The sequence below is a fragment of the Leopardus geoffroyi genome, chromosome A3, assembly GCF_018350155.1.
Source record: "Leopardus geoffroyi isolate Oge1 chromosome A3, O.geoffroyi_Oge1_pat1.0, whole genome shotgun sequence".
Lineage (NCBI taxonomy): Eukaryota > Metazoa > Chordata > Mammalia > Carnivora > Felidae > Leopardus > Leopardus geoffroyi.
Window position 1 is genome coordinate 102,629,968 of NC_059336.1, and position 12,983 is coordinate 102,642,950.

The following is a 12,983-nucleotide window of genomic DNA, read 5'->3' on the forward strand; positions in this document are numbered from 1 at the left end:
TCACTCTCTTCCTCAGACACTTCTCGTTCTTCTGAGGGCTGTTCATCCCCCAGCCCTCTCTGCATTCTCGCTAACCTAGAAGGGAATTCCAAGGGCCAATTTTTGTAGTATTGGTTACCATGCCATATTTCAGCATCTTTACAGAAAAGTATGGGCCTAGGGTCTGAGCAATTTTCCTGACAAAACGCTACCCTCTAGCCCTTGAATAAGAATCTAGTGAAGACACAAGGCCAAGGACACCTGGTCTTTGCCTGGAGAAGCTGCCTTGCAGACTCAGGCCCACAAGTCAGCCCAGGAAGAAAAACAAAGGCCATAGCAACGTCAGACCCAGAAGCTTCTGAAACTCTCTGAGCACATGGCCTGTTGTCCCTTATGTATCCTCAGATATTCCAAATGTTTGCCTTGTTTCTCCACAGAAAGTGAAGCTAGTGAACTGTTTCACAGACCTGTTCCTTCAAGAGTTTATTTCGTCATTTCAGTTATGTAGATGTATATTCATTCTAAGCCTCTATATAATGCCAGATGATACCACTAACAGACAAAACACGAGCTGTAGGAGTGACATCAGAACAATGTAGGACCCAGGCTCAGTACCACAGGGCAGCTCCTACCAAAATAAAGTACCAAGTTCTTAAATCATAAGTATGACTTCTTACATGTTTCAATGCATGTACACATCAAGCTCAAAGATGTTGGTGCTATCACATTTACTCATCAATCTTTCGTAGTGACCTGGAAAGAAAGAACAGTTAATGAAATCACCTATGGCCTATCAGGTATTGTTATTACTCGTAACAGAATCAAAAGTGCATGGAAATATTATTTTTCTTAAAAGAAATGTGTAGAAACAACATTGGATGTGAAGCATGATGCGGCTCAGGGGGACTGGGACTGGGTACAGCAATTCCACTTGTTCCATCCATTTCCAAATGGCCCAAAGGCCATAGGGAATGTCTTCTAGGATGACAACACTCCCTCCTCCCTAAAAGATGTGTTCTTGGGCTCCAAATCTGTTACATTTGGGAGATTTCAATATGGATTGCTTTTTCTCTCTTCCACACTTTTCCATTTATCTGAAAAATATCTCAAGTAGAAGATGACCATGAAGCCAGCACATGTCCAGGATTCATTCGGCCTCCATGCAGCCCTCTTGGTCCTCAACTCTGTCCTTGCCCTCAGCCTTATAAGAAACAAAGAAATCTGGTTATGGAACCCGTCCTCCCAAGCTCACACAAGAGCACCCAACCATGGGTAGACGATGTGTCCAAATACCTTAGTCTGGTCTGGGATGGAGATGAGGGGTAGAGAAGCCAAACCACACACATCCCCAGAGAACCCACAGTTCCTGATGGGAATGCGTCCAGCCCTCTGACGGGCTGGGATGGAAAAATAGTTGCAAGACCACTGATAAAAGATCGTCAGTGTACTTGAATTCTGAGCTGCTCCCAGGCAGGGATTAGGTAGCTTACGACTCCATTTCTAAATTATTGGGTGTGCAGGAGGCACCAGGTAAACACTGGTTGAAAAAATGCACCCTGAGCCTGGAACCACCCAGCAAAAGGAAATCTATGGTATGGACATTTTAAAAATCAAGCTCCAGGAAAGCCAGGGTAGAAATGGGAATCCTCAGGCAGGGTTCAGGGATGAAAACTAGGGTGGGAGCCACGTTTGCCACTCATGAAAGCTGGAGTCTCAGCTCAGAGGGGGACCAGGCAGCACAAAGTGACAAAGGAGCTGAGGTGGAGTCCCTACTCACGGTGCTTATAAAGGCTGTCTGGAGAGGAATCCTAGCCTGGAAAAGCACGTGCTCTGCAACCTTCCCCAGAGTGGGAACGGATTTGTCAGATGAATCAGCCAGAAGTGGTCTGGAGAGGTGCAAGGCACCAGTAAGGTCAGCGAGCCTCTGCTCAACAAAACCTGTGAAACCGGGCTTAGAGCCAGCGCTTCCCAGCCCTACAGGACCTGATGCCCATTTTAAAAACAAACATTGGGGCACCTGGGTGGCTCAGTCAGTTGAGCTTCTGACTTCGGCTCAGGTCATGATCTCATGGTCTGTGAGTTCGAGCCCTGCATCGGGCTCTGTGCTGACAGCTCAGAGCCTGGAGCCTGTTTCAGATTCTGTGTCTCCCTCTCTCTCTGACCCTCCCCCGTTCATGCTCTGTCTCTCTCTGTCTCAAAAATAAATAAACATTAAAAAATATATAATTAATAAATAAATAAATAAATAAATAAATAAATAAAAACACTTTAATTTCCCCTTTTCTATCCTGAATTGAAATTCATAGATAGTATAATTATTGTCTCTACAATTTTCAAAATCAATGTACTACTGTAACATAGGAGAAAGAAAAAGGAAAGCAATTTGTGATAAAATAATATGTCTTTCTACATAAATACTCAGGAGTGATTACACTTGAAGACAAAAAAAGCTTCCACAAATCTTCAAAATGCCTCATTGGGTTGATACCATCCCATTGGGCCCTCCTGGTCTAGCCCATGGTAGCCCCAGGTTGCTAAGCCCCAGCCCCCCACCCTCCCCATCCTCCCCTACTCCCCCCCACCCCCCCCCCCCACAGCCAGCAACCTGCCACCTCCTAGCAGCTCACCCTCAGGCTGTAGAAGACAGGGCAGGAGAGGGGATGCTGGTTAACCCGTTCCTGCTCCACAGCAGACTCATGGGGCATCTATAAGGACAAAGGCAGGTGGGGATGTAGTAGTTCCTCCAGTGGTAAGGCTTCCCAGAAGCCCCCAGGTTTTACAGACAACAACCCCACACACACTCCACTCTGCCCACTGCTGCCAGCTCCCTGCCCAATGATGCTATAGAAGAGGAAGCCCAGGAGGGTGAGCTGGAGAAGGAAGGTTCTGGTAGATAGACATCATTTTGTCAAAAATTCCCGGCCAGCACGGTTGGGTAAAGGTCAAGATCTACTTTGGGGGTGCCTGGGTGGCTCAGTCAGTTAAGCGTCTGACTTCAGCTCAGGTCATGATCTCACGGTTCGTGCGTAAGTTCGAGCTCCGCAACAGGTTCTGTGCTGACAGCTCAGAGCCTGGAGCCTGCTTCGGATTCTGTGTCTCCCTCTCTCTCTCTGCTCCTCCTCTGCTCACGCTTTGTCTCTCTCACTCTCAAAAACTGAATAAATGTTAAAAAAAAAAAAAAACTTTTAAAAGAACAACTTTGGTAGGTTATACTAAGCATTAAGCAGAATCAGTTAAAAAAAAAAAAAAAAAAAAAAAAAAAGGTCCCACAGCCCAATACAGGAAACACAGGAGACACTCCGAAGATGGTTTTCCCTCTCAAACATCTAGAAGGCAGCTAGCTGATCGTGGCAAGGAAAGCAGGAGGCAGGGAGCCCTGGAGAACTACTTTCAAGTCCCGATCCTTGACATGAGACTACATGTTATAAGATGGAAATAATGACATCCCGCTGGGAGAACCGACACACGTGCTCAGGGAAGCACTGCGCTGGTCGGTCTCATGGCTCCACTAACCCCGGGGGGCGTCACGACCACTGCCACTTCCCTGCTCTTGACCCAGGAGCATGTCCAGGTGTTCCAGAGGAAAACCAGCTGGAGCATTTACCGCATCATCTGCGGCTTCGTCCATTCCTTCTGCAGTCACTGCGTGTTAACTGAGAGCAGAGGGACTATAGCTTTCCTCCTAGCAACTGGCATCCTTTCTATTAAGGAAATACTGAGTTAATGTGGCCTCCACTGAAAGCAGGTGTGAAGGTTGGGCATGAGGGAAACTTCCCCAGCAGAGGCAACTTATATCTGTAACTGGTCCCATGCATATTTTCTGTTGCCCACAGTTACCTGCAAGGCTTTGACCCACTTGTGCCTGGAGGTGGGAGATGGGGCCTGGTGACCTCAGAAGCTCTTGGCAGGGCTGGGGACCAGCGGCTCCTCCTGGGGCAGAGGGTCAGGGATAGCCAGAGAGGCTCTGCAGGGACCCACCAGCTCCAGGACCGCCAGATACAGCAAGCTGAGCGGGTGGTTCAGGAAGTTGAGGCAGGCAGCTGGTGTAGAGGTCTGCATAGCGCCATCAGCTGGTTGGAGAAAAGCGTCTGGCTGAAACCTCAGTGGAATAGGCTGCCCATCGCGCTGTAGCACAGGTCCAGCTCCCTGGTGACTCTCTGGCAGAGAAGAGATCCCCCCCATCGGGACCTGCATCACCCACAGACAAATCCCTCCCCTTCTGGGGCCAGCTCTGCCCTCCCTGGGTCTGTCACCTGGAGACACCAGGGTGTCTGCCCCCAGTTGGGAAGGAGCTGTGTTCTTTAACCCCAGAGGTGGCACATGCAGCTTAGGGAGGTGGGGCAGCTCTCCACTTTGCCACAGACCCCCCTTCCTGCTTTCCTCAGTTACCTGCCTGGCCCTGGAGAGTGACCACCCGGACTAAACCCTGAGCTTAATGTAGCTTCTGATGCCCCGACAGAGGGCTTTGCAGAGGCCCACACACCTGGCCCCACTCCTGCCCACCTAGCAGGTCTCCACCTCCTCACCAGGCCTTGCTTTTAGCGTCTAGAGAACTAATCTGGACATTTACTCCAAAAGTGACCAAAAGCATGCAATTTCCTCTCTCCGAACCTGTTTCCCATCTGTCAGATAAAGGTAGCTGTCCCTGCACAGCCCACCTCTCAGGGCTATGGAAGGATCAAATAGCAGGCAAGGGCTTTATACCCTGCAAAAGGCTCAGCAGGGATCCTTCATCATTGGTCCCAGCTGGCTCTGTGAATGCCAAATGGCCTGAATCTGTTGACATGGGCTATGGGACTCTCCCAGCTTTGGTGGCTGGTCGGTAGTGGCACAGGGCGTGTTTTCCTTCCTTCTTTTCCCAGGACCCGTCAGCTCACTGGCCCTGGGCCCCAGGACCCCCATCTTCTGGGACCACTCATCTAGCTGCCCCCAGACGCTGATCACAGCTGGCTAGTCCGGCACGTTGAGGACCCGACCCAACAGGCAGGCACGTCTCAAGGAGGGTTCATGGAGATTAGGTTAACGGAGATTGAGGGTCTAGCCACGCTCCACAAATCACCCTGAACTCAGTCCTCCTGTAGCCGCACGCTGCTGTCATTCGGAGCATAGACCACCAGAGGGCGCTGGCAGACAAGGACAAGTGGAGCTCTGCAGGGGTTGTGGAAAATCCTGTAACTGGGCTCAGGAACCTGGGACAGAGCAGATCAGGGCAGGCAGCCTGGAGGCACACCCCTGGCCCCCCAACCCTCACTAGGGGTCTCCTCACTCAGCTCCCACTCTTACCTGAATCTCCCTCTTGGTGGAGTTGATAACTTGCAGCCTATAGCTGCTCCCATCCATGTGACTGGTGCAAAAACAGCCACATGACCCAGGAGAAAAGGAACGGTGCCTCCAAGCTCCAGGCACAACCTCCCTAGACCCCATGGAGGTCAGAGGACACTCCACAGGCACCCAGTGGAGTTGCCGGGCTGGGTGTGCACACCTGTGTGAGAGGGCAGGCATCCTGAGTTCGTGCTGAGCTGGTAAGGAGGAAGGATCTAGAGGTCACAATGCAACCCAAGGGGGTCAGAGGGATCCCCAAATCCAGTTTCCTAGGGAAGCCCAGCCTGGAACAGATCTTGATTTCCTGACTACCCTGGCCAGGACCCTCCACCCCTCTCCCCTCTGCTAGCAGGGAGCATGGGCCAGGGCTCTCTCACTGGTACAGGTCTGCCAAGTGCATGTTCAGCCTCTTCAGCTCCTCCGTCCACTCTGAAAAGTAGACAGAGGACAGCAGGGGATGAGGGACAGCCCTGCCTACCTTTGTCTGCCCCAGGCCCAGTTCCACTGGTGAGGGTGGACAGGTCACCAGGGGTCTACACATCCCCAGCTGTGTACATAACGTCCCTCGCCCCTTCCTTACATCGATTGAGACTCAGCTCAGAGCAAAGCAGAGACAGCAAAGGTCCTGCGGGACCGGTGACGAAGCTAGTCAGGCAGTCAGGTGACTCACCCACGGTCACATGGTAATGAGTCAAACCCAGCTTTTAGAACAAACCCAAATTGTTTAGGCTCACAGCTACTCCTGACCCAGAGGATACTTCGAGTCATTCCCAGGTGTGGAACTGTACCTTCCTCTCTGAGAGTCCTCAGGTGAGTGGGGAGGGTACAGTCAGGTGAGGAAGGAACTCTCAGACTACAGAACCACCACAACACCCTGGAGTCAGGACACAGGTATTTGAGTCAGTTTGCCCTTTTCTGCCTGTGTGAATTTGGGCAAGTTTCCTTTTTTTTTTTTTTTTTTTGTGTGTGTGTGTGTGTGTTTTAATTTATTTTTGAGACAGAGACAGAGCAGGGGAGGGGCAGAGTGAGAGGGAGACACGGAATCCGAAGCGGGCTCCAGGCTCTGAGCTGTCAGCACAGAGCCCAACGCAGGGCTCGAACTCACAGACTGTGAGATCATGACCCGCGCCAAAGTCAGACACTTAACCGACTGAGCCACCCAGGCGCCCCGAATTTGGGCAAGTTTCTTAACCTCTCTGGATCTCTGTTTCCTCTGTGTAAAGTAGATCCACTCTCATAAACCACAGAGTGGACAGTATTATCACAGTTACTACTAACCCCCAACAGGGAAGAGGACAAGATGAGGAAGGGGCAGGCCTCTGCACTGGTGGCCGGTGCCCCCCCTACCTGGTCCTGAAGCCCCCACACACACACACACACAGCTCACCCTTCTCTTGGTCCCGGATGCCAAGCTCCCGGAACAGCTCAGGAACCACCAGGCAAGTTCGCCAGTCCTGCCACTTCTTGGACTTGAGGATGTCTCCAAAGATGTGATCCCCAATGTACAGGATATCTTTCCCCCGTACCCCGAGCAGCTCACACACCGTGTCCGAAGAGCCTGCCCCACCATGGGAGGACAGGCTTGCTCAGAGCCCCTCCTGTCCTGGTGGGCAGGTTGGGGACATGGGTTCCTAGTCTAGAGAGGGTGTCTATGGAGGCACGGGGACAAGGTGGGAGCTGGTACCTCCAGAGTAAACTACACAGTGCTGGTGGGGCCCCATGTAGGTGTCCACGCGGAGCTTGCCTGAATCCTAAAAGAGGAGAGGGGCACCCTGGTCAGAGAGAGCAGAGCACTGGGAGTGGCCAGGATTACTATGGGGGCATGAGAGGAAGGAGGTGACAGAGAGTCCCAAAGGAGTCCCCTGGTTCCCGGCCTCCAGGGACAGAGTAGCAGAGAGGCAACTCCCAAGGGCAGGTCAAGCGTGAGGAGCAGGGTCCCTCCCCACCTTGTGGCCCATGGGTCAAGGTAGATGGGGCCTCAGCCCCTGCCATTACCCTGTTGACCTGTCTCAGCACCGTCCCCTCAGCAAAGAAGCAGGGCTTCTGTGTGTCCACCACAATCAGGTCAAAGTAGGACCTCCAGGGCCTGGCTGAGCCTTCAGCCTGTGGGGTTGTGAAGGGATGGGAGCGTGTGCAGACGCAGACACACACACAGACACACACACACACACACACACAGTCTGGAACATTGGACCCCGACACACCTCACAGCTCTTCCCTGGCCACCCACCAAGCTGTGGACTGGTGAAAGCTTGCCAGCCCTCAAGTCACATGCCCATCCATGCGTCCTGGTCCTGACTCCTAGCCCTGTACACCCCTGGATTCAAGAACCACATGGTCTGCCTCCCCAGCATCCTTGACCATGACCACTCTGGCACAAGGAAGCGCTCAAAAGGTATTTATGGAAGCTGGTGTTGGACACTGTGCAGGCTCTCCTGTCAGCGTCAGGATATGAGCACAATTGCTGAGTTAGAGTCCTGCTCACCCGTTTGCCTGCCAGTGACACCTGGTCACACATGGTGCCACAGGGTATGTCACACACACCCCTCCCCTGGGCCTGCCACAACCTGATCTCACCCCCTTGCACCTCATTAAGCCCTTCCCCAAACAACCGACTGCCTCTTCATGGCTCTCTCCAAGGCCATCAGTGGCTTCCCTGACCCCTTGGCCTGGCTGAGGTCACTGCCTTCCACCCACTGCAGAGGCTCCAGCAAAGCCCATGCATGTGAAATGCCCCCTCCCATGCTTGGTTCTTCCTCAGGGGGAGGGCCAGACATGGGAGAGGCCCCCAGCACCGTGGCCTGGCCTGGTCCTCCTCCTGGTACAGCCCACCCCAGCCCGGCACGTGGCACTCACCTCACTAATGCCAAACAGGTAGGTCATGATGGCCTGGCAGAGACAGGGCAAGGGTCAGAGCACCCAGGTGGGCTGCGCCAGGGGCTGCTGCCTTCCTGTGCCCTCACCCCACAGGATACGCTGGGGACCACAGGAGCAAGATGGGGAGAAATTTCTTAATCCACTGAGACCTTAAAAAAGGCCAAGAAATTTCTTAATCCACTGAGCCCTGGGTGGCTCAGTCCATTGAGCATCTGACTTCAGCTCAGGTCATGATCTCACAGCTCGTGAGTTTGAGCCCCGTGTCAGGCTCTGTGCTGACAGCTCAGAGCCTGGAGCCTGCCTTGGATTCTGTGTCCTCCTCTCTCTGCCCCTCCTTTGCTTGTCCTCTGTCTCTCTCTCTCTCTCTCTCTCTGTCTCTCTCTCTCTCTCTCAAAAATAAATAAACATTAAAAAAAATTTTTTTCAAGGCCAAGAAATGGAACCCAAAATGCCAACCAGACCATGGGGGTACCACGGCCTTTGCTCTTTCCTACTCCTCACTGTTCCTACAGGGCCTCGGTTTCCTCCAGGGGCCAAGAAAGGCAGATTCCAATGTCCTCTGGGCTCTAATGGCTGAGGGTCCCACCCCTCCATCCACACACTCACATCCGTGTAGTTGTAGCTTCTGTTTGTAGCCAGAAATACTTTCCCAACTTCCTTCATCTTACCCAGCAGGATGGGGATTCGCACCTGGAGCAGAGGCAGAGGTCAGTCACTTCCAGGGGTGGGGTCTCCCCCAGCTGCCCTGGGATCCCTTTCTCAGCTCTCAGCCTCCCAGGCACAGGGCTCCAGGCCAAGCAGGAAAGTTTGTGAGCAAGACGAGGCCACAGAGCTCTGCCCACATCTTGAGCGGGGGAGACAGGGACACAGCTCCACTGCCCTGGGGAGGAGGGGGACAAAGGGACAGGCCTGGTCATGACCCACTCACATCCTTCTCCATGTGTTTGTCCAAGTCTTCCAGGGTCTTCTCCTTCAGACAGCCCTGCAGGGGGGAGCAGAGCTGTGTGTGTGTGTGTGTGTGTGTGTGTGTGCAGGTGTGCATGTGCATGCATGTGTGTGTGTGTGTACGGGTGTGCACACATGCATGTGCATGCAGATGTGCGTGTGCATGCATGCCCACCTGCATGCATGCGTCCAAGGTGCAGGAGCCCAGACCATAGTCCCCAGCGGGAAGGAAAGAGGAAATTCTGTGGAGGTTGGAGCCATTGGGCCACACCCAGCAGAGCCAAAGGCAGACAGGTCAAGGGTCCTGGGGTCCTGGGCACTCACCGACTGGTGGACATTATCCATGGCATCACTCACGTCCTGGAAGAGGCTTCAGAAGGACATGAAGAGGTTCCCGTGCTGATAGCCAGTGTCACAGCTGGGGCAGGCCGAGAGAACAAGACAGGCTGATAAGGGGGCTTGAGGTGACCCTTCAGCCCAGATCCTATACCAGAGTCACCCCTCAAACCACACTGAACTTATGTCCCAACCATGCTGGAAGGGGTATCACCCTGTGCTGAGCATCATCCCTTGGGAGGGCACCAGTTACAAGGTGTGGGGGGCAGCCTGCAGTGAAAGCCTTCCCACTGAGTTCCTAGAGCCCCTCAGGAAGGGTCTCTGCTCCTTGGCAGGGACCCCACTTCAGCACTTGGGCTCTGGGCAGTGGCAGCGTCCTGTCGGTGACCCAGGGCTGGACGGTGCACCGGACTCACTTGGTGTAGCGGGAGCAGCCAGAGAAGAAGTCCACCAGGCAGGCACACAGGTAGATTTCTGGGGTGGAGAGGCCAGTCAGTCGCTGGCCCAGGGATCCAGAGCAACACACCCAGGCCAGAGCTGTGTCCCCGAGGACCACCTCCCACACCCCCTATCCAGCCCTCACCAGGCAGGTTGAAGAGCGTGTTGAGGATGTGGAACCTCTGCAGGTTGTCCCTCTGAACGAACCAGCTGGGGTAGAAGCTCCAGATCTCTGCCCTGGGGAGGGAGCAGGCTGGGTGAGGTCAATGCCCCCTCCCTAGTTCCTCCTAGCTGCTCACTCAAGCCCTGCACTCAAGCTGGTGCCTACCCCCTGCTCGTTCCCACCTCCGCCCACCCCTGCTGTCCCTCTTTTATCCAGCTGGCATTATTGAGCCTCTGCTGTGTCCTGAGTCTCTCCTCCCCTGCCTTCTTTCCTCCATCATCCTTTCCCCCTTCCCTGGGTCCCTTACTCCGAGAGGAAGGTGAAGCCATGGGTGCCCAGCCGCACGTTCCCATGGGTGTCCACCTTCAGCAGGTTCCCATAGAGCACATCAAACACCAGCCCCCGAGGGAGAGAGCGCAGAGGCTGTGGATGGGGGTTCCAGAGCTGACTACCGGCCACAGCCTCCCACCCCAGCAAGCTCCCGCACCTGGTGGGGAAGGCGGGGTCATAGGTGTAGCGCAGGATATCACCCGGGTACCCAATGCACACCAGACGCTCCAGTAGTAACTCAAAGACCAGTGCCTCATAGGCTGGGGACTTGTAGGCTGTGGGAACCAAGCAGAACCAGGCCAGCTGGTGCCTACCCCCTGCTCCCCGAGCCCCAAATACCCTGCTCCCTCCCTCCCTACCAGCCAGGGTGTAGTCCATGTCAAAGCCAAAGCAGCGAATCTTCCCCAGCACCAACCTGCAATTGACAAAAATCCTGGGGAGGGGAAGAAGAATGTTGGAATCAGCCCCTCAGCTCTCCAAGCTCTGTTGGGTCTGAGTGGGTCTGAGTGGGTCTGAGCGCATCTGAGCACACGCGTGTGAGCATGTGTAAGTGTGGACAGGGAGCTTCCGAAGAGGAGCAGCTCACCATGCGGGAGTGTGCTGTGGGCATCCCTGTGGGTGTGCAATTATCGTCTGGGGTGTCACTTTTTTGAGTGGGGTCACTATGTCCAAGTTCAGAGATGTGTTTGTCACAAATGGGCAGCCCTGGTCACCATACGGGAGGGAAGTGGAGGGCACGCCCTCCCTGCCTGAGTGTATATTGTTGCTGTTTCCAGGTAACAGGTCGCTGCCCACTTAGAGAGAAGAGGTCCCCATGCAAGCACAGGTGCTTGTCAGCGTTTTGAGTGTCACCATATCTGTGTATTTAAAGGAGTCACCCGTGCTGTGTAATGAGGAGTATGTCAGGAAATGGGGTGTTTACGGGCTGAGATGCCCCCGAACCCCACCCCAAGTGCCCATCTAGACACCGCTGGTGCCAGTCTTACTTCAGGACTTGAGAGGAGACCAGGCGCTGTGGCTCCCCTTGGGGCTCTCTTTGCTCTCCCCCATCCACGCTGGCCATCACCATGAAGAGCGAGCAGGAGGCAATGGTTCCTTCCCCAGCCACCTGCTCACTATCAGTGGGAGCCAGCAGCTTCCTTATCCCTCAAACACTTCGGACACCACTGACCCAGCTGGCCCCACCCTGGGCCCCCATCTCCTCTTTTGGGGGAGGAGTAATCCATGTTAGCCTCTGGTATCCCCTCCTTTCTTCAAAAAGGAAAGCATTTATGATCAAGGAAGAACAATCCATCGATATTATACCACCTCTATTTCTAGGGCTTATGCCTCCAAGGACTTCAACCACCTAGAGCCCTTCAACCCAGGATGAAGCAAACATAGGGGTTACAAAGGCAGGAGACTCATGTACTTCAAAAAATAAACAAGTCTTGGGGCACCTGGGGGGCTCAGTCGGTTAATCTCTGACTCTTGGTTTGGGCGTGATCTTATGGTCTGCAAGCTCAAGCCCGACTCAAGCTCTTCATTGACAGTGTGGAGCCTGCTTGGGATTCTCTCTCTCTCCCCCTCTCTCTCTGCCACTTCCCTATTCATTCTCTCTCTCTCTCTCTCTCTCTCTCTCTCTCTCTTTCAACATAAATGAATAAACTTTTAAAATATTAATAAAAGAGACTTTAATAAATACATAAAGAACTCAGGACTCTTGCTCTATGCACAACTCTCACACACTTGGCAATCAATTTCCCAGCCAATGCCACTTGAAGGAATAATTGCTTAAAAGCATGCCACGAGCTATAGGAAGTGGCAGATGACAAGAATCTCAGAAAAAATTACAAAAGTGAGAGCAGAGCAGTTGAGACCATTTAGTGTGGAGCTGTAAACAGCTCTGAGGGCCCACAATGCTGATTTTACAAGAAAGCACTGAGGCCTCCATTTAGAACTTTCGTCTGGATTATCTAAAAAGACATATGATGTAGCATGTCCTCTTTTAAAAAAGAAGACAAGGGGTGCCTGGGTGACTCAGTCGGTTAGGCATCCAACTTTGACTCAGGTCATGATCTCACAGTTCATGGGTTTAAGCCTCACATCGGGCTCTGTGCTAATAGCTCAGAGCCTGGAGCCTGCTTCAGATTCTGTGTCTCCCTCTCTCTCTGCCCCTTCCCCACTTGCACTCTCTCTCTCTCTCAAACATAAGTAAACATTCAAAAATTTTAAAAATATATAAAAATAAAAAGGAAGACAAGGGACACCTGGGTGGCTTAGTCAGTTGAACATCTGTCTGACTCTTGATTTCAGCTCAGGTCATGATCTCATGGTTTATGAGATCAAGCCTTGAGTTAGACTCCAGACTGAGCATGGAGCCCACTTGGGATTCTCTCTCTCTCCCCTCTCTTTCTGCCCCTCTTTTGCTCACTCTCTCTCTCTCCCTCTCTCAAAATAAATAAACTTTTAAAAATAAAAATAAATAAAAAGGAAGGAAAGTTTATGATGCACTTAAATTTCTCTCTAAAATGACTACACTTGGGGCACCTGGGTGGTTCAGTCGGTTAAGCGTCCGACTTCAGCTCAGGTCATGATCTCACAGTCCGTGAGT

At 52.8% G+C, this 12,983-nt stretch overlaps 1 protein-coding gene across 1 annotated transcript; it reads right to left on the reverse strand.

The window, feature by feature from the left end:
• Window positions 1-445: 445 nt before the first annotated feature.
• Window positions 446-11,956, reverse strand: NT5DC4 (5'-nucleotidase domain containing 4). Its single transcript, XM_045446852.1, is given in 17 exon segments — window positions 446-1,180; window positions 2,607-2,684; window positions 3,817-5,168; window positions 5,263-5,461; window positions 5,679-5,730; window positions 6,689-6,859; window positions 6,986-7,052; window positions 7,279-7,404; window positions 8,158-8,190; window positions 8,785-8,868; window positions 9,107-9,160; window positions 9,448-9,541; window positions 9,876-9,933; window positions 10,043-10,149; window positions 10,368-10,467; window positions 10,552-10,823; window positions 11,359-11,956. Coding segments are annotated over 15 exon segments (1,641 nt in total). The 5' UTR covers window positions 11,460-11,956; the 3' UTR covers window positions 446-1,180; window positions 2,607-2,684; window positions 3,817-5,045.
• Window positions 11,957-12,983: the final 1,027 nt, after the last annotated feature.